The sequence below is a fragment of the Mytilus galloprovincialis genome, chromosome 1 (genome assembly GCF_965363235.1).
Source record: "Mytilus galloprovincialis chromosome 1, xbMytGall1.hap1.1, whole genome shotgun sequence".
NCBI classification, from domain to species: Eukaryota; Metazoa; Mollusca; class Bivalvia; order Mytilida; family Mytilidae; genus Mytilus; species Mytilus galloprovincialis.
The window spans coordinates 121,741,057-121,763,912 of record NC_134838.1 but is presented as its reverse complement, the minus strand read 5'-3'; the positions used below and the strand labels follow the sequence as shown (position 1 = coordinate 121,763,912).

Below are 22,856 nucleotides of genomic sequence, written 5' to 3'. Positions count from 1 at the left end.
TCAGCAGCGAATGTGCTCTATTCAGATTATTTTCAGACAGAATTTAGAAATAAATACTAAAGTAAAAAGTGTATTTAAGAAAAAAACAACCAACTATCACTTTCAAACCTTCTCACGGCTCGTGAGCACCGACAATTTTATCTTTCAAATCTTTGTTCCTTTATACTTGTTTATAGCAAGGATGCAATACTTTTTTAATTTACAAGAAATGCAAATAGTTAAGGTAGATCATAAGTGTTATGCTAATAATTTATCTAGTATGATATTGTGAGGCAGGCAGTCAAAAGCCTTGGAAAGATCTATTAATACCGCTGCAATGTACTGGTTTTTATCAAGAGCTTCACGCCAATCTGCTAACACTCTGGGAATTTCTCAAGGCAAAGCTACAGAAAGAATCTAGGATTGCTCATGGGGAATACATGGAAGACATCATAAGCACAGACCACAAGGAGCAACCGAAACGATTTTGGTCCTACATTAAGAGCAGGAAACAAGAATCCACAGTCATTGTTACATTCAAAGACAAAGATGGACTTCTCCACAGCGATATACCAACTAAAGCTTCAATCTTAAATCAGCAGTTTCAATCTGTCTACACCAAAGAAGACACTTGGTCCTATATGTGGCATATTATGTATACATAATATGCCACATATAGGAGTCGACCAAGTCCATTCCCAACTATGGACAACATCAGAGTCAGCCAGGCCGGAGTTTACAAGCTACGCCGTGGACTAAGACCATTCAAAGCCACTGGACCTGATGAAATTCCAGCCTATATACTCAAAGAAGCAGCTGAACACATATCACCATATCTGACCATACTTTACCAGAAATCTTTGGACACTGGAATTATTCCTGACGACTGGCGAGCTGCCAACATTGTCCCAGTCTTCAAAAAAGGGGAAAAACACAAAGCTTCCAACTATCGGCCAGTCTCATTGACTTCGATCTGCTGCAAACTATTGGAACATATTGTTCACAGCACCATCATGGATCACTTTGACCGCCACCAGATCCTTTGTGACCATCAACACGGTTTCAGATCCAAAAGATCTTGTGAAACACAACTCCTGATAACACTAGACGAAATTGGCAAGAATTTAGACCAAGGAGAACAGACAGACATCATCCTGCTTGATTTCTCCAAAGCTTTTGACAAAGTGCCCCAAGAGACTCCTCCAAAAATGGACTATTACGGAATACGTGGAGTAACGCTCAAATGGATACCAATCTATTAAAAACCGATCTCTCATCGCTCCCGTTTCTGATATGTTACAAGACTTCATAAGCAAGAGAACACAATCCGTTTTGCTTGAAGGGCATAAATCTGGCCCCCGAGACGTCATCTCAGGGGTGCCTCAGGGAGCAGTCATCGGACCCCTATTATTTCTGGCTTACATTAATGACCTGCCACAATCAACATCTTCTGAGGCAAGGTTATTTGCAGACGATTGCCTAGTTTATAGAAAAATAAAGAATGTAAAGGATAGCGAGACACTCCAAGACGACCTTAACAAACTCCAAGAGTGGGAATCACGATGGCAGATGAATTTCCATCCTGAGAAGTGCATTGTGATACGGATTACCAACAAAAGAAACCCACTGATAAGGAACTACCAACTACATGGTCACACACTAGATGCAGTCGAGCATGGGAAATACCTGGGAGTCACCATAAACCATGACCTACAGTGGAAGACACATATCAACCAGACGGTAGGCAAAGCATCAAGGACACTAGGCTTTCTGAGATGGAACCTAGGACGGTGTAAACCAGAAGTCAAAGCTAATGCCTACATCACCATGGTCAGACCAACCCTTGAATACGCCTCCTCTGTATAGGACCCTTACCAACGTAACCTTGAAAAAGACCTAGAACAAGTACAGAGAAAGGCAGCTAGGTTCGTGTACAATGAATACCAAGATGTATCCCCAGGTTGTGTCAGCTCTTTAATGGAGAGAATAAAATGGGAGCCTCTTAAAGATCGCCGCTGCAAAGACCGACTCACCATGGCATACAAGATCCGCAATAGATTGGTGGATATTGACCCCTCTAATTATTACAAACCCGGAGATTCAAGGACCAGAGGAGGCCACCGCATTCATCAACAGCGCACTCTGAAAGACCAATACAGGTACTCCTTCTTCCCAAGATTAACCAGGGAATGGAACAATGACTCTACCGGAAAAAGCCACAACAGCAGCTACACTAGAAGAGTTCAAGGCCAGCCTTACCATCTTGCCAGAGGCCTTGACAGGAGCTTCACATACCTAGAACTCCTTAGACCCCAGATGTACATAGTTTTATTTGTAAATAATTTTCCTGTAAATAGCTTTTATTAAGTGAGGAGGGAAGGCCTCATGATTTCACGAGCAAGAGTCATTTATACACTCAAGAAGAGTCCGACTCTGTACTGAAAAAAGAGAAGAAGAAGAAGTGAGTACTGACATCCATGCCCACGTCTAAATGCACATGTATTCAGTTAATCACCGGGAATTTCATATATATTTTGAAAGATTTTAGAAAATATGGGTCAGGGTAAGACACTTACTGGTCTATAATTTGTTTTTAATAATGGGTCACTCTTTTTATGATGAAGGGGGTCACTTCGGCTTCTTTTTAAAGTTCATCAGGAATCAGTTATTTTCAATTGACAAATTTACAAGAGTTGTCAGCTGTGATGCAATATAAGATTTACATTTTGTTACTTTTTTTTTGCTGGAATACCATCAGCTCCTGTAGCCTTTTTGATGTTTATTTTATTTTAAAAAAAATCTACATTTTCGTTTGATACTTTCTTGAATTCAAAATCAGAATCATGCTTTCTGTTACTCATAATTTCTTTTATACTTTGGTGATTTGAGGGGTTATATATACTACATCTGCTCCAATTTTGTCTGCTACTGTGGAGAACAAATTATTAAAAACCTTTGAAACTTCATTTGAACTATTTACAATTTTGTCATTTTCACATAATAAGATTTTTTTTTCCACAGCTCTCTTAGATTTCGATGTATAACATTTTATAATACTTATTTATAATTTATCCATATTCTAAAATGATATGCAGATAATGTGTAATTTACAAACGGTAGAATTTTACCTATGCGAGCGTTTGACTAGACTTGCTACATGTCCCTTCCTAATTTTGTTTTTTCCCAATATTGCCCTTTAACAATTTTACTGCTATAACTAGGAGAATACCATTAGACTGTCTATACTGACATCTGCAGGAGGAATGGACTTGTAAAGTTTGTCTGAGGCTTGATCAAACTATTAATCTGAGAGTAAGTAAGATTGACATTTCTCCAAGGGCAATCATTAGACTGGCACTTATCAGTAAAGATATAAATAAGTAAGAAAGAAATAAACGAAAGGGAATATGTAGCGTTTGACATGACAGTGATTTTTTTTAATGTTGACCGTCGTGGTATTCTTTTTTTTTTTTAGAATAACCCTCCGTCTTTTACATGATTCGAGTGGGAAATAATCTGCACATACCTTTACACGTATCTGTTATATTTAAATAAAATAACGATTATGATCATACATTTAAGCATTGAAATATATCATTAAATAGTTTTACCACAATACAAATTGTGAAATCAATATATTTCTACAAATATAAGGAAATAGTAGGCCCGGGGTAAATCATTCAATTTGTAAACATGGCTGCAAACGGGAAAGGTGGCTTGTTGGCACGTTCAGATTTTCCACTATACACGGTGAATGCGTTAGACGAAAGACATTTTATAGTTGCAGGCGGTGGAGGTGCTGCAAAAACTGGAGTTGTGAATGCAATTGTACGTTGATTTCCATGTTAAATTCGCTTACCTGTCTTGAATATGTGGTTTTCACAATTCTTTTCATATCTTATTTTTTAATACCACAATTCCCGAGAACTACCAAAACTGAACATTGACCCGAGAACTGATAGATGTTCCCCGAAAACTTCATTCTCTGTGGTGCTTTTCTAGAATTTAAAGATATATAACTTGAGACTTGTCATTTTCCATGAAAAAAGTATAATTTTGCATCAGGAATTCTATTTTTTTTCTTTATGTTTACATATGGTAAATGTTATTATTCAAAGCTAAGAACTCTGCTTTATGAGTTTAATCATGAAATAGGAAATCTAGTCTTCTCAAACAATTCAATGCTATTGAGAATGATCTTGTAAGAGTCTAGTCCACAAGTTCCAATATTATACAGACTTTCTTATAAATGGAGAAAATTGAGTCCATAACAAGAGGAATGGTATATGCCTTAAGTTACACCATAAAAGATGCTCTATACTGGACTAAGTTGGCAGCTAGGATCATGATGGCAATGTCATTTAAAATCATTTAATAACTTAAAATAAAATAAAGCAATTTATTAAGTTCATGAAGTTACTATTAATCAAAAGTTTAAGGTTTAAAGTGACAATTTAATGTTAAGTATAAGCCTTGTATCCTTATATTTTTTGCAATTCTTATATTTTCAGTCTGTAAGGATGAAACTTAAGGGTTGATATAAATGGTTAAGTTGTTCTATTAAGATGGATACATGTAGGTATGCCTGAATTTAATCCATTTTTTTTATTAAGGTACATTTGTACATGTATAAGGAAAATTCTACACAGCTAATAGAAATATGTCCCGATATTAAGTGATAAAGTAACTATTGTGATAAGCTACTGATTTTCTCCCTAACTTAATTTGTTGTGTTTCTTTATTAAAGAAGGACTAATAAGGCTACTGGTGCAGTGTAAGGCAACTTGAGAGAAGTACCAATAAAGATGTGCATATTGGTTTAATTTAGAATGAAAAATAGGAAGTTGAGCTATATGCTGAGTTACAAACTGATAACTTGGTGGCACATGAAGTGTTTTTAGATTTTAGTCCACAGTGCATGAACTTTTACAGTACTATGTACATAGATTAGCTTATTATTGACGTAATAACATGTGTGCCATAAATGGAGTACAAATGTATATAGTATGGTGATGGAACAGTTCCCTGCACGTGTATAAAAGTGAATTGACATTAAGTTACTTTAAAGCTACTAGTGCCTGAAGTTTTTCAATTAAGCACCCAGCTGGGATAGCATTCTTAGCTCATATTGGATAAGACCAACTACCGTTGCATTGTAAATTGGTGGTGGGTACATCAGGCAGTGTTGATATCCTTTATACTAGTATCTTGACTGATTTGTGAAACGATTATGTTCACTGTAAATTATTCCTGCACTTACACACAGTTGCTTACAGTAATCAGTTGCTTATCCGTGCTACACTACAAAAGTAGTAGTACTCCAGATAGTGAAGGAAAAAATAAAGAAGAGGTACAAGTCAAACGGTACCTGGTCAAATCCTTATTTAATGGAAAAGTCAAATTGGCACCTGGTTAAATTGGCATCTGGTCAAACCAGCACATATGTAAAGTAAATTTGGCATATATAATTGGTTATAATTAATTTGGCATTTATTAATATTTGATGTAATATATATAGATAAAACAAGGGCCAATTTGACAAGAATTCATTCAAAGGCACTGGCAAGGATTATGTTGAAATGATACAATATTGAATAACAAAAAAGTAATTTTAAAACTCAAATTGCCAGAACTTTATGTTGGGTTAGGACCTGATGATATACAAATGTAATAATGATATTGTAATTGTTACATGTACGTCAAGCTGTTGTGACGTTATATTAATTAAACTTTTAACTTAAGTTTTGTTGCTGGATTCTCTGATATTATGATTTATATACAAATGTATGTGGCAGGTGCAGTGCGTTTGACTTTAATCTTATTTGATTGGAATTGTTAATTCCAACCAAAGTTCATAGGGATGCTCTGGACACACATGCACCTCTATAAATGAAAACTGACCACAATGATATACCTGATAGTGCTGAAAGTTGTGTTGGTCGCTTATAATCAATTAAATCATTTAAATTTCAAATCAGTCGTGGCTGACAAAATAGGACCATTTCTTGACCCCTGATACATGAATGACTAATGTATTATTACATTTATTTGTTGTAGGAGGTATATGAAGTAAAACAGACAGACAATAAGTTGATAGCCAGCAGTATAGGTAGACATGACACAGGAACTAAAGCTGTTATGAATGGATGTTGTCACTATGATGGTAGAAAACACATATTAGCAGCAGGATTAGATGAAAAGTGTCACACATACTCATTAAAATATAAAGTTGTTTCTCCCAAGAAAAACTCAGGTGTGTAAGTCTTCATATGTCATCCTTGGTAATATTTATAGAAACAGGTGAAAACACATTGTATGATATTTTTATTAGTATCATTTTCAACAAATATGGCTAGTATGTTGTTTTAATATGTTGTTACAAACTGAAGGTAGATAAGACATGCTTAAAATCCAGGAACCTTATTCCAATTACATGAATTATGTTAACTGACTTACATGGTACATACATCCAATAAGTACAGTAAACTGACATTTCTTCTCTTTTTCAGAAAAATGATAAAAGTTTGAGATAACTATTAAAACTTTTTTTGTTTTATTTAAATAAAAAATTGAAATTAGAAAAAAATGAATGGAAATGTGTGGTTAGGAGAACACTACGCTTCTCTCACATACATGAAGAGTATGCCTTGCTAAGAAGTTAGAAGAGTTTCTGAATAAGCAATAGTAAGGGAAAAGGAATTAGGTATGAACTGAATGTTGACTTTTAGATGTACTTTTCTTATTTACACTGTTGGGTTGCTGTGTTATTGTCGTACATATGCAAGTCTTGAATTTACCTTCAGCCTCATGAACTCGGTGTTCTTTCCCCATATCTGCGTCCCATCTCATATTGCGTCATTGGAGTCGCACATCTGTGTCATTTTTAACAAGTCATTCCCTGTTGAATTTTTTGTCAAAGTAATCGCTACAACTTTACATGCAAAGATCTGGGAAAAGGACACTGATTTGAGGCTTGACATATATATATAACTGTTTGACTCTTACATAAATACCCCAGAATCATCTTTCGTTCACATCATAAACATACATTATATATTCCATCAGTCTCTTGTTTAAGAAAGGAAAAAAAAAACTGAATTCTGTAATCTTTTCATTATGATAGGTAAAACAGATGACACAGTTCGGAAAAGAAAATCTAATGATGGCGCTGAAGAAAATGGAACGAAACAAATTAACTTTGACATTGAAGAATTAGACAGTTTTGAAACCGACTTTAATAAAGATGGAAGTTTTCAGAAAACTGTACAATTTAGTATGGATCAGAAATTTTTAGCTACAGGTGGTGCTGATGGGTTTCTTCGTGTTTGGAAGGTATGGAATGTCTTGAAAATGTTGAAGTTTGAAATAAGACAAAATATGCTGCATAGTGTATACTGATATACCTTTAACATAACTGGGCATCAATCAGTTTAATTATTTCTTTTCATATACTGAATATATTAAAAGTTATGTGTTTGATTTGTTCGACTTTTTAAAGTTTGCTGGGATATTTCCTTTGGTTTTATTAAGTGGGTGAATATCCCATACTTTTTTTGTTTAATTAAGAATAAGGTCGGGTTTAAATATATAAATTTGTTTTTAAGATCTGAATTTTGTATCCATGTATCAATTTTACCATAGGATATTTAATAAACAATGATGAACACAGATAGATATATAGAAGTTGTATATATTATTACAGTACCCTGAATTGAGTAAGATATTTGAAGTCCATGCACACAAAGGAGATATTGATGATGTAGCCATCAGTCCTGCAAATGATAAGGTAAGTGATTTGTATTTATTTAACTTATATCTCAATAAAGGGAGACATTATGTTTTTGTAATATTTTGTCTTTGGTTTCTTATTCTCATAGAACCTTGTCAGAGCTATTTTTATAGCATTTTTATGAAGTGTTACCCTTTTCCTTCCCATTATTCATCGTGTACACAGTTCTCTTACTTAAAGTTTGCCTCAACCAAATGTTATGAAAATTATACACATTGCTTATTACCACAAAACTCAGATCAAATTAGAATTTGGGTAGTGTCACTTTTACCGTTCTTGAGTTATGTCCCTTTATAATGTTAAATACAAGTGGGGGCTTTTCCCAATTTATTTTCACTTCCAGCACTTTTCACTTGTGTGTACAATAAAAAAAAATCTGTTTTTCGGCTAAGATGTGTCACTAGAGTTAACAATAAAAACAATTTTGTTTTTCAGAAAAGGTAGGTTCATTTGATTATACATAATTATGATAGCCTTTTATCTATTTATTGCATTTAAGAACCAATCAAATTTTTATGTTAAATATGTGGTTAATAGCTATTTTTATATGATAGATAGTAACAGTTTCTAGAGACCACTGTGCCTGTGTATGGAACGCTAAAGAGGGGAGTAAAGACTGTGAGCTCAAATGGCCGTTAAGTGATCAGTATCGGCATAGAGCATGCAAGTAAGTTATTCCTGATCATTTAGGCTTTGTTTGTAAGTAAAGAACTTAGACTTGTAATGCATAAAGGCTGAAAACATGGACTTGAAAGAATATTTAAACCAATTATTTTTCAAGGATATAGAAATATATTAATAAAGTACTTTCACAGAATTGTATGTTATTCAACATTTTCCCAAGATCTTCATCTTAAATGGTTTCAAACAGAACATTAAATTTACCAAAAAATATTTCAGATATGGTTTAATAGAGGGAAGCAAAGAACATTATAACTTGTACACAATCAGTATACCTGTAAAAAGATCGCAGAATCCAGCACCTTGTTACCTTGCTATGTGGGATAGTAAAAAATTTACAGTTAAACGAATGGTCAGTACTGGAATAGAGGTGCTGTCAGCATTGGCTATCAGGTGAATTATTAACAATCTTGGAGGCTTTACAGCATTGACTCTCCGGTTAATTGTTTTACAGCGTTGACTCTCCGGTTAATTGTTTTACAGCATTGACTCTCTGGTTAATTGTTTTACAGCGTTGACTCTCCGGTTAATTGTTTTACAGCATTGACTCTCTGGTTAATTGTTTTACAGCATTGACTCTCCAGCATTGACTCTCCGGTTAATTGTTTTACAGCATTGACTCTCTGGTTAATTGTTTTACAGCATTGACTCTCTGGTTAATTGTTTTACAGCGTTGACTCTCCAGTTAATTGTTTTACAGCATTGACTCTCCGGTTAATTGTTTTACAGCATTGACTCTCCGGTTAATTGTTTTACAGCATTGACTCTCTGGTTAATTGTTTTACAGCATTGACTCTCTGGTTAATTGTTTTACAGCATTGACTCTCTGGTTAATTGTTTTACAGCATTGACTCTCTGGTTAATTGTTTTACAGCATTGACTCTCTGGTTAATTGTTTTACAGCGTTGACTCTCCGGTTAATTGTTTTACAGCATTGACTCTCCGTTTAATTGTTTTACAGCGTTGACTCTCCGGTTAATTGTTTTACAGCATTGACTCTCCAGTTAATTGTTTTACAGCGTTGACTCTCCGGTTAATTGTTTTACAGCATTGACTCTCCAGTTAATTGTTTTACAGCGTTGACTCTCCGGTTAATTGTTTTAAATCGGCGAAGCCAATAAAACCATCAAATATTAATACTGCAAGATACAAATTTTGAATGGACTATTTTCATTATATCCATTTTTGACTCCAGATGGGAGTATGACATTTGCACCGATTTTAAAAGTTTGATCTTTCACTTTTTGACAGCTTACCTACTCTGGGGTAGGACATCCTGGTGGGATTTACTGTTTTCTGATGATTTTGTTGTAAATATAAAACTGAATTTTCCCCCAAATTTTACAGCTTTTTTGCTTGATTTTATTTGACTGAGTACCTGCTAGATATCCTACCACAGACATGAAAAAATATAAACTGCAGAATCACAACACAATAATATGAAACTAGTTTATTGATGATTTGATATTGTTTCAAGTAGACCACAAATGAAATAACTTGATAATGAATGATTTGCACATTCACAATAACCTGACATGTTGGTACTAGCTCAATACGAAATTTTTAAATGAAGATATTCTTATTTACAGTGTTAATACCGACTTTAGAGAAAAAACAGGATTAAACTAAGCTTCTACATAAAATATGTATTAAGTGAAAAACCTTTATATGGTTGTTTCTATTGTAGTGATGATGGGACTTATGCTGCTGTTGGTACAATCTCAGGAAGTGTGGCAGTCTTTATCTCTTTTAGTTTACAGGTAAACATAATTTCTCACTTGGTTTATAAGTATTAAACATTTTCTCATTTATATTAAAGGTAACCCATTTCTCATTTAGTTGACCACAATAATATTTTCGACTTTTAGATAAACCTATGATATAAAAAATGTTGACACAAAAACTGAATGTGATTTTTTACTTGCTTTATTTAGTGTTTAATTTTTTTGGAATCTAGTAGCTTTAAAGAGTTGTTTTTTTAAATCAAGGCTGTAACAAAAGAGGTTACTTTGAGCCACATCACAGATCTCAAATTTCAAACATTTACGTGGGCTTTGCAAAGATATTTTAAAGAAATTTACTTTGGAAATATTCTTTATAAAGCACAAAGGTGTCAGTATTCACCTCAAAAACTAACAAAACCTTTGAATAGACTTATTAAGAAGGGATATAGTTACGATACTGTTGTCAGGTCATTAAAGATTGCATATTTTGGCGTTAATATTGATTCACTTATAGGGTCTTTGCATCGGAACTAAACACATTTATTAAAAAACCAGTTGTTGGCATGACACAGGTTATGATCTTCTCATATATGTTATGATGGTATGATACTAAACCCCTAACGGGAAGGATTGTGCCTGATGTTCATATGATGAAATCATAATCTTTCAGTCAGTTTAATTGAAGTCTGGAGCTGGCATGTCAGTTAACTGCTAGTAGTCTGTTGTTATTTATGTATTATTGTCATTTTGTTTATTTTCTTTGGTTACATCTTCTGACATCAGACTCGGACTTCTCTTGAACTGAATTTTAATGTGCGTATTGTTATGCGTTTACTTTTCTACATTGGCTAGAGGAATAGGGGGAGGGTTGAGATCTCACAAACATGTTTAACCCCGCCGCATTTTTGCGCCTGTCCCAAGTCAGGAGCCTCTGGCCTTTGTTAGTCTTGTATTATTTTTAATTTTAGTTTCTTGTGTACAATTTGGAAATTAGTATGGCGTTCATTATCACTGAACTAGCATATATTTGTTTAGGAGCCAGCTGAAGGACGCCTCCGGGTGCAGGAATTTCTCGCTACATTGAAGACCTGTTGGTGGCCTTCTGCTGTTGTTTTTATGCAGTTAAGCTGCATTATGCGAGCACCCTAGATTTGTGTTCTACCCAATAAATCCTGAAATACTTGCCATTGTTATTATCTAGCTTGCTACTATATTATATATAACTAATTGAACACTTTTTTAATACTTTTTATTCTGGATTACAAAAAAAATGACCAGAAAAACCTTAAATGATCGTCGATTTATCCAAAAGTTTTAAAGTTACACATAGGAAGTAGTGCTTATTAAGAATCCTTGTGTAGTTCATTATGACTTGTGCTTTTAGCTAAGATGTCAAAGAACAATTGTATGAAATATTTAATCGCCGAAAATCTCTAAGACAAGTAGTTTAGATTTCCCAAATGACAAAAGTCGTAGGAATATTGTTTGTCATCAATACGTAGTACAACTACGTCAGTAGTATATTATATAATAAGTTCAACTGTTCATGCTGTAGGCGGCAATTTCAAATTAGAAAAAGAAATTTTCGTCGCTTTTCAATTTGGAGGCAGGTGTGCAAATTAGCGGTGGTCCGAGGTCCGCGACCTTTCACTTTTGCAAGCGGAATTTCGACTATGATAGTTGGTTTCTAGCTACGACCGACGTAGTCACCTTCCATTTGAAAAAAATAAGAATTTACTTTGCAAACCTTTTCACCACGTTCACCAAAGTCTCCAATTAAACGAGCTAAAAACTTATTTTTATCATCATTATTCATGACGGCGATGTTCATTTTGTTCAACCGCTAGCTTTATACAGAAAATCGCCGACAAATATTGTATAAATTCGAGTAAAATCGTATCTGATTGACAAAAACTACATTGTAAACACATAACAATGGCGGCCGTGAAGACAAAATTTTACAAAATCGGATCTGATTCCGGAAGCGGATAAGGGTAATTCCGGGTTTGGCGATCATTTACAAAATAAATCCAAGCAGGTGAAAAAAATACATCTATGCATGGTAAATGAATATAAACACTAGTATTGTAAACCAAAAGATATATGTAAAAGAAAGAAAAAGCAGAAAAATATTTTATTCAGAAACTCAAAATTACTTTTTGACAAATTTTAATTTAAAAATCCAATACAACGTGACAGCTGGGAACAGTATATCTAACAATATACATGTTCATGGTCACAGTCTAAATTTTCTTTATGAATGATAAATGATGATAATGCATGTGAGATGCTTTTAAAGTGTAAACATATTACTGCAATTTCGAGGGGTTATTTGTTTTTTCTCAATTTTGAAGGGTCAATTAAAGTAGCTGGAAGTTTCTTTCTTTATTTTCACAAATAATGCAACTTTATTATATATACCTTAAAGTAAGTAAATCATATGATATATAGGTGGCATTCTTTGGGCCACTCTACCCCCTCCTGTTTGATAACTTGGAAACGGTCGAGCTCCCCACCACTAAACCATATGAGGGGCAGATCTAGGATTTTAGGTTAGTAGGGGCGCAAACTTAAATTTTCGCCGTGCAGAGCGAGGCTAAAAAAAAATTTAGGTAAAATTATCGGAATATTCTTTATTAAGCTGAGAACAACCCATGCTTTGCAAATTTAAGGGGGGTGCAAGCCCGCAACCCTCCCCGTCTGAATCTTGGAAACGGTCGAGATCCACACCCCTTAACCATATATATTCATGTTTTTGACAATATAAAAAATCAAATGAAATATAGGAGTCGCTATGGGTCACCCCACCCCTCCTGTTTTAGAATTTAGAAATGGTCGAGATCCCCACCCCTGAACCATATATATTCATGTATGGTACAATATAACAAATCAGATGAAATATAGGGGGAGTCCCTTGGGTCACCCCACCCCCTCCTGTTTGAGAATTTGAAACCCATTGAGATCGCCACCCCTTAACCATATATATTCATGTATGGGACTATATAACAATTCAAATGAAAGATAGGGGGAGTCCCATAGGTCACTGTTCACCCTCCTGTTTGAGAACTTGGAAATGGCCAAGATCCTTACCCCTAAACCATATATACTCATGTATGGGACAATATAACAAATCAAATCAAATATAGGGGAAGTCCCTGTGGTCATCCCAACCCTCCTGTTTGAGAACTTGGAAACGGTCGAGATCCCCACACCAAAACAATATATATTCATGTATGGGTCAATATAACTAATTAAATGAAATATAGGGGGAGTTCCTGGGGTCACCCTACCCCTCCTGTTTGAGAACTTGGAAACAAATGAGATCCCCACCCCTAAACCATATATATTCATGTATGGGACAATATAACAAATAAAATGAAATGTAGGGGAAGTCCCTAGGGTCACCCTACCCCCAGTGGTGGATCCAGAAATTTTCATAAGTGTGGCCCACTGACTGACCTAAGAGGGGCCCGCTCCAGTCACCCTTCAGTGATTCCCTATATAAGCAACCAATTTTTTTCCCAAAAAAGGGGGGCCGGGCCCCCTTCCCCCCTAAATCCTCTGCCTACCCCTACCTGTTTGAGAACTTGAAAACCTTGAGATCCCCACCCCTAAATTAAATATATTCATATGTATGGGACAAAATAACAAATCATTTACATTTACTATGGTCAGGTCAGTCAGACCTCACCTTTGATCCCTGTTGTAGTGAACATTTGTCTGATTCGTGTCTCATAACTTTTGTACTATAGAACACAAACTCAGTTTTCTTTCCAGGGAAACCAGTCCATTCATACTATTACAAATATACATTGATATATGCATTGCTTTTGAAACCTTGATAACATATAAATTATTTGCCTTAATAAATAAATCATTAGATAAACATGAATGTACTATATATGAATGTTTAATGTTGAGGCAAAATTGCCACAGTTTTCATATTGGTTGCCTTGGTTTTTGGTTAACTGCCTTCAGCGCTTACAGCGCTTTGATTTTTTTCTATGGTCGGGTTGTTGTCTCTTTGGCATATTCCCCATTTCCATTCTCAATTTTACTAATTGGAATGCTGTGAAGCTTTCTTTTGTGAAATAAAGTAATATGTATAAAGCACAACACAAACAGTTCTAAGATGTATATATGAATATCTCTGTATATTGTCTTGTAAGTGCAACTTCTCCTTCAGAGGATGTAAATATTGATTAAACTTTACATAGAACACTACAAAAAAATATAATTCCAGTCCAACTTGTAAAAGGAGAGATAATCAATTTACTAACTTCAATATGGAAGTATTGTGTGGTAGGGGCATCATTATGTGAGTTAACTCAATGTTTTAGTTATATAAAAAATATTTTGCTTGTGTCTTTTTTGCTTTTCAGCTTAAGTTTTATTATTAATAGTATCCTTTTTAATTTCAGAAATTATATAGTGTCAGTGAGGCCCACAATATATTTGTAACAGGTTTAGATTTTTTACCGAGTTCGAAAGCCACAGAGGCAGTGACGGGAGATAAAGATTTTACGCTACTCAGTATATCAGCTGACAATACCATTCGTGTTCATCAAGTTGCCAAACGAGGTCAGTATTATAGCATTAGAAACATTTAAAAAAATGCTTTAAAAATTATTACTCTTTTATTTATTTTCTTTCAACAACTGTTGATTGTATTTGTAAAGAATTCAAGCGGTCATGTTGTTGTACTGTACACATTCTTTGTGTAGGTTGATACTTGAGCTACTGGCATTTAAAATTAAGGTCTTATATGCCATTTGCATTTCCCTGTGATAAAACAGTGTGATTTTTAAAAATTATCACTGATATTGATTAATTCAGACCACACGATTGGTTGTCTTAACAATATAATGCATTTGTATCCATGGGTGTAAAAGTGTAATTCGAATACATTCAATTAGTGGTGTATTTCTATGTTATTGAATATTTGTTAAATGAGTAAATATCTCTGAATAAAAATGGATAAATGGAGATGTAGGATACATATATATCAATCAGACAGCAACGTACATGTAATTACCCAAAAACCAAGACATTTATACAAGCATCCCAACATTTCTTCTATCCTTTTGTTCAGAATTAAAAGCAGTCAAGGAAACAAAAGTTAAGATAATACTAATACATTGTATAGTGAATTGCTAAAAAAATTATTCAAGGAATGTATGTCTCACTGTATATTATGCAAGATTGATTCTCTTTCAAGGTACAGTACGTTTTTTTGTGTCCTAATTTTTATTTTTTCAAATTTTCTATACTTTTAATTACAGGATCATACAGTATAGTGCTATTGCTTATTGGACTGGTAGTTATAGTTGTGTTATTATTCATCTTCATGGCAGAAATGGGATTATGACAAGAGTTATCCCCCATTCTCAGATGGCAGCCATTAACATTCCATCAAAACTAGTGGATCTGATTGGTAGATCATCATTTAATTAATTGAACTTCAAAGTGAATTAAAATTACAATGCTGTGATAAACAATTAACTTTTTATATTGATCTTATTAAAAGGGATGAGGTATACAATATTTTATATGCTTTACAATGTACTAAATATAACTTGCAATCATGATATCAGCTGGCTGGTTATTTATTATTATTCTCAAAACTCTGATATTTAAGAACTCTGGTATTATAACATAGATATGGTCGACCACTGAAAAAAAATGTTACATTTTCTGGTTGTTACAAAATTTTTACTGTATCTGGTTATGAAAAAGATTATTATTGTAAATTCTTAGCTGAAAAAGGGAGCTAGCTTGTTGATAGTGGAAAACAACTATATCAGTTTGTTCCATTTTTCAAAAAATACAGGAAATTCACTTTTAGAAATGGATGATTTCATGAGCAGTGGCACTGATATTGCTTTTTGATATAGAGAAACCAATTTACTTACTTCTCACTGTCAGATAGGCTATTTCGAAAATAATGTCACCAATTTTACCGTAATAATAATTGGGGAAAATTGCAATATAAAACAGACGCATTTAAATTATTCATTAACTGTTGAAGTTTAATTTCTACTGGTTATATTTTATGTACTTTATTTAACTTCTAGAAAGGCCGATTTCTGAATTAATTTGATATAAACAAGGACTGATTTCACTGACTTAGAATCAAATGTCAACATTTAACTTTCAATTGTTATTGAAAAGAAAACTATAATTTTTACACAGGTAGATAAAAGATTATCATGTCCTAAACAATTTATGTGAGGTGACATTCATGTTGGGTTTTTGTCTCCCTGTCACAAAAAAATCTGCATAAAGCTGATAATTTTACTCAGGAATTGAACACCAGTCCATAGGATTTCTTGTTAAGAAGTTGTACATCCCCTATGTTATTTGATGTTCCATAAAGCAATCCAGTGACTTCATTTTTACATATTACAAGAAAATGTGGTAATCGTCTTTGGAATAGGCAGAAATTCAGCATAATTCCTTCATATTGATATTAGTTGTTATCCTTCCATTTGATCATTTTCATCAGGTACTTTTCTATAACATGTACGTTTCATTATACCCCCGCTTTAAAAAAGGGGGGGTATACTGTTTTACCTCTGTCTGTCAGTCCGTCCGTCAGTCCATCAGTCCGTCAGTCAGTCCGTCCCATGAAACTTTCGTCACATTTTTCTCAGGAACTACACATCTACCTTTTCTGTAATTTGGTATCAACATTTATATATGTCAGCCATACCGTGTGATGCGTTTTCAGATTCATCACTTGACAACTTCCTGTTTACCGAACACTTGTCTGATTTTACACATGATAGCCAAGTTGAAAATTTTCGTCACATTTTTCTCAGGAACTACAATACAAGGATTTCTGAAATTTGGTTTCAGGATTTATATAAGTCAGCTATACCGTGTGATGCGTTTTCAGATTCATCACTCGACAACTTCCTGTTTACCGAACACTTGTATGATTTTACACATGATAGCCAAGTTGAAAATTTTCGTCACATTTTTCTCAGGAACTACAATACAAGGATTTCTGAAATTTGGTTTCAGGATTTATATAAGTCAGCTATACCGTGTGATGCGTTTTCAGATTCATCACTCGACAACTTCCTGTTTACCGAACACTTGTATGATTTTACACATGATAACCAAGTAAAAAATTTTCGTCACATTTTTCTCAGGAACTACAATACAAGGATTTCTGAAATTTGGTTTCAGGATTTTTATAAGTCAGCTATACCGTGTGATGCCTTTTCAGATTCATCACTCGACAACTTCCTGTTTACCGAACACTTGCATATTTTTACACTATTAATATTATCCACTTGCGGCGGGGGTATCATCAGTGAGCAGTAGCTCGCAGTTTCACTTGTTGTCAATGGAAACTCAATGGAAAATAATGAAATAAATTTAAAGAATTGCATTACATGTTTAACATGTAATTGTGTGTTTCAATTTTATATTTCATTTTTCAGTTATTCGTATAGAGTTACATCTTATAATATTGGACACTTTATGTTTTTGAGCATAAAACCAACTTAATTTTGTTAAATTAGAACCAGCCTTTCTCTAGTCTTTGAATATGTTTTAGATACACTTGTTTAAATATTGTAATTTTATTTAGTTCTTGTAGAGGTTATTTTATCTGTTAAAGGTTATATATTTATTTTTATTTATTAAATGATTTATGAAATCACTATGTATTAAAAATATCAAGCAAATAAATAAAAATTGAAACTTTCTTCAGTTGTGTTTGCTTCAGAATTTAAAATCCTTCTAGGACTGGCTTAAAAGTTTCCAGATCATAAAACTACATATGAAGCAAATTAACAGATTGCATTGCACACAACATTCTATACATCCTATCCATGTCCTTTTCACAAAATTTGTCAATGAAATAAAAACTGATATTCAAGTTACAAAATGAAGTGTAAGTGAATAATCAATAACTATTAAGAAAATTACTTAATTTGTGCATAGTGCATGAATCTATTCATTCTAAAAATATCAATGATGTCATTGTAAAAACATATATTTAAAATTGGGGTTCAGCTAAAATGCTTAATACAATGCATTGTTTAATTTTTAATTCCAACAGCATAACAATGATCAACAATGGCAAATTATTGCCATTTGCATGAAGGGAGGTAATCATGTTCCTTCATGTTAAATGGGAGATAATCCATTTACCTCAACGTTGCCAATGGTTTTAAAAATGTCTTGTAAGAAAACTCCTAAAATACTAGATTGAAATTAATGAAACTTTACACAGCTGTAGAACACTACTAGATGATCCGCATAAAGAAATGTAACCCAGGAATAACTTGTGAAACAGGAGATAATAAAATTTGGAGGGCAGAAGGTATCCTTCAAAGTTTCATTTTCAATCATTAATTTGTTTTCACCACTCCACTCTTATTATCCCAATCTTGACCATAACAAGATGATTTAATGAAACTTTCCAAGAATCTTCAGTATCCAATGCAATGTGCACTTGTCATTTTATTTATTTCAATACCACCATGGAATGAATGATCTTGAAACCCGTCCTCAATCCTGTGAGCATGGTTCCCATCAATGCAGGGTTTGAAGATATAATTCCTTGCAGGGTCAAACTTTAAGCTATAAAACTGGTATTTCCTGCCTCTCTGCTGAGCACATGTCATTTATGAGTAAGAGCAAAGACATGTTGGTTTGCTGTCAGAACAATGTGTCCAGTATGGTGACATTTCTTCCTATGAACTGGTACCTTATGAACTATTTCTATGGATTAATTATTATTCCTTGAATACCAATTTTTGTGGATTTTTTTCTGAAACAAGTGCCTATAAATGATAGATGTTTACTTTTATTTTCATGCTTACCTTCACATATGTTGCACAAGAAAGTACTTTCCTCTCCTTTATTCTAACTTAAAATTTGAAGATCCCGTAACTTGATCAATTGTAATACTAAGTACCCCAAGTACCATGTAATTGATTTTGCAGGTACATGTTTGTAAACAAACCGAGATCGCAATGCAATCAGCAATTTATCGATTTGTTTCTACTGGTCCGCCGGACCACCAGCTCACAAAATCTACTGGTCTGACGCAAATTCCACTGGTCTGCTAATTTCGACCCTTGGTTGCAAGTTAGGAGCCTGTAATTGAGTGGTTTTTGTTTTTTGCTCTTAATCATATTTGTTTTGCGTTTATTGTTTTGTATATATAGATTCCACAACTGCAACAAGTGTATTACGATATTACTCCATTCGAGACAGTTAAATTTTAATATTTAAAGTGGGAGGCTTGTCAAGCTTTTTAAATGATTAAAATTTAACTGTTGAGAGTGGAGAAATATCGTAATACACGAGTTACAGTAGTGGAAACTGTTTCTCTTATGATTTTTATCCTTCCTTTTTAAAGATTCGAGGAAAGTTGTGTACTTTTGATGTGACGTCACAATAAGAAAATTTAACGTCACAATTAAATTTCAACCAATTAATTGCCGAGAACAGATTTTTCACTAGTGAGGAGAAATATTTTTCTCACACCAGTCAGGAAATGTGAAAATAGCACAACAATTAGAAAAAGTGTGTTCTTGTATTGTGCTGTTGGACCACTGTCCCAGGTTAGGCTCAATCTAACTTGGGTAACCCTGCCTCATTCTGTATGGGCCTGTCAGGAGCCTGTAATTTAGTGGTTGTTGATTGTTGCCGTGTAACATATTCTTTTCGTTCATCATTTTGTATGTAAATTAGGTCATTACAATGTAGTTTTCTCGTTTAAATTGTTTTACATTTGTCATTTTGGGGCTTTTTAAAGCTGACTATGTCATATTGCAGAAAAAAGCTTTCAAAAATCAAATAGATTCCAATATTTTTATTTCTATAAAAATATGTCATTGCACTGTTAATTGTTAACAGTGACTTACAAATAACAAATATGGACGAATTATTACACCAGCCACAGTTCTGAAACACAATATTAGAACATCACAAAATATTAATCAAACCAAAAATCTTCATAAGTATTGCTGTTATTTAATCACTTGACTGGGTATGGTAAACTAATTTTCTGGTGTCAGTAATGTTGGCAAACATATTAAAAAATCTATATTAACATGTTAAATAAGATAAAACAAATTAATTAAAATGTATAACATAAATAAGATTTATAAAGATTTTTTTGATAAATAAATAAAATGTCATTACTGATGTGTAAAACGAGATGAAGACAAAAACATGTGGCTAGGTTATCACAGATAATTTGACTAAACCTGAGATTTCAGATCTCATAACAATAATATACTACATGTATATAGATAAAATATCTAATTCTTCAGTTCAGATATTTAAAATTCTGACTGGCAGTGAATCATGTTTGTCTATAAAACATAGTCATAATTCTTCATTATTTCTACGGACGTTATACAAATCTTGCATCAATAATGATTTCCATTTCTATGTAATAAAGTTATGGTTGAAACTGCTCTACTTTTTTTATTTCTCAGCCTCTCATTGACAGACTACATATGTTTAAATTTTTGCTATTTTCTTTCACGTTATATTTTCTCTCTTTCTCTCTCTCTCTCTAAAATTCATTTCATGAAATTTTATAAAAATAAATTATTAAATAATAAGCACTAAAAATGAATTTGCCCCCTATATTACATTGTATATATACTCAAGAGTACCTAGTTTATACAATAAGTACAATCATAGGAATGTAATGTTTTCATTGATATTATTGCCATAACAATCACTTTCATGATATTTTCATACAAATGCATGTGTTATTCTCACAATATCAAATTATCTACAAATAAATATGCATTCATTTACAAGGCTTAAATATATTGTGTAACACCATTTAATAATGTCATGTTAAGCATTCTTAGAATGCAGATCTTTGTCTCTAAAATGCTTTACTTCCTGGTCGTAACCATGAATCATCTTGGAGTGTCTGGCCGGACGGAGGTCTACAAAAGATATACAGTTTTGTATAAATAACTGAAAATGATATTTTTTTTTACAAATCTATTCCTAGTATTTAAACTGGTTCCAATTGATATCATGTATAAAAAATAGTACTTTTATTGTTGTATTCAATGGAAAAACTGAAATAAAGATCCATTGTTTTTTCACAATAGTTCAACTATTCAAAATAAGACTTTTAAGCTGCATTTCAATTTTAAAATTATATATATATATATCACTTAAAATATACACTGATTACTTAAAAATTACCAGTACTTCTGACTTAATCTAACTTTTCAAAATATAATTGTCAAAATGCAAACATGAAACAAAATAAAATTATACACTCAAATGCACCTAAGCTGTTCCAAAGCAAATATCTTTTTTTTTTTTGCAATTGAGAGTTAGCAACCAAAGCAAGATAATTTTTGTAGTTTGTAAATGACTCTGGTCATAGATGGCTATACACCAATACAATAACTTCATATGTTGATTGTATAACATCTGTTTGAAACAAAAAATGATTATCTTTGAAAAGGCTAAGCCTAATTGTTTTTCTATCTATACAAAAATTTGTAGCATTATGAGAAAATATTTTAAAATATAAATTTGAAAAAAATAAGTAAAAAAAGGTAGATCACACAAGACACAAAGACTAAGAACATAAAAAAAAATCTGTACCAAAAAAACAGTTAACAGGGCAATGCGAACTGATGTACAGTCTCTAATTATAATTATACACAAAAGTAGAAAATAAAACACAGAACATGAATTTAAACTTATAAACTAATACTAGTAAACAAATTTGACATTTCCTTGTGTTTCCTTATATCTTAGTTGAAGGTAAGTTTTGTAAAACTTCAACCTGATAATGCAATTGTTGAAATGAAATATTTAATTAATTCTTAGAAAGCTATTGAAATAATTGTTTTTCTTGAATTTGTATTATATTTCAGTTGCTGTTGAAAGTGACTAATTGAATTTAATAATAATAATAAATTTTTAATTCTTTATTTAAAGTCGGTAAACACAGTTATTTTTTTATGATTCACTGACATTATTTACTATTTAAAAAAAAAAAGAAATAAAAGGCTTTAAAAAAAACAATACACTGAATTAAAAAAAACAAGACAAGACAGTCTACATTTACTCACATTCCCGGCTTTTCCAGGAGCAGGACTTTTAAAAGACATTTACAATACAGGACAACATCAAATTATATTTTATTCATCAGCTGAGATTAACAGTTGTATTATGAGGATCAACCCTACAGATGATTTTAATATTAAAATAAGATGAAAGAAATTGTAGCAATTTTCTTTAAAATTAAATTTGTGAAAGAGCTAGTAAATGATCGTACATAAATATATTATGTGCAAGCTATAAAAATATGTTTCTCAATTTTACTAATCTTTTTTTGTGTGACATATCTTTTACATTATTGTGGTAATATTGATGACCTTCACCCTTAATTATTTTGTTTTACCTGTTATATCTTTGTTTTGCCATAAATCTGTCTAAGATATCATCAGGATCAGCTATTGAAACATCATCAGCTGAAAAATATACATGTATTGGTAATCAGTTATCAGGTTTTCAGAAATATTCAAATTACAGGAAAAGATGAATTAAAGGATTTAATATAAATAAACCAATAATTCCTATGAATTTTCATATACATTTCCTATTGACATCCTCCAATTTAGTGCTGTACTGTTGTGTAATTTAGTAGAGTGCAGCAAGTCATC

The 22,856-nt window shown here is 32.9% G+C and overlaps 2 protein-coding genes across 11 annotated transcripts in view; one reads left to right on the top strand and one right to left on the bottom strand.

The window, feature by feature from the left end:
* The first annotated feature begins 3,652 nt into the window (after positions 1-3,652).
* LOC143055990 (guanine nucleotide-exchange factor SEC12-like) lies at positions 3,653-17,891 on the top strand. Its single transcript, XM_076229062.1, has 9 exons — positions 3,653-3,807; positions 6,037-6,232; positions 7,103-7,311; positions 7,682-7,765; positions 8,323-8,435; positions 8,669-8,842; positions 10,137-10,209; positions 14,595-14,754; positions 15,456-17,891. The coding sequence occupies exons 1-9, from the start codon at positions 3,673-3,675 to the stop codon at positions 15,539-15,541; spliced, it is 1,230 nt and encodes a 409-aa protein (XP_076085177.1). The 5' UTR covers positions 3,653-3,672; the 3' UTR covers positions 15,542-17,891.
* Positions 17,892-19,996: 2,105 nt separating this feature from the next.
* LOC143055932 (centrosome and spindle pole associated protein 1-like) overlaps positions 19,997-22,856 on the bottom strand; it is a 68,956-nt gene continuing 66,096 nt past the window's right edge. For all 10 annotated transcript variants that reach the window (XM_076229004.1, XM_076229050.1, XM_076228989.1 and 7 more), the window contains 2 exons: positions 22,595-22,664; positions 19,997-21,110 (listed from right to left, as the gene is read on the bottom strand). In XM_076229004.1, the coding sequence (XP_076085119.1) occupies positions 21,047-21,110; positions 22,595-22,664 (134 nt within the window). In that variant the 3' untranslated portion in view covers positions 19,997-21,046. The remainder of the gene's footprint in view (positions 21,111-22,594; positions 22,665-22,856) is intronic.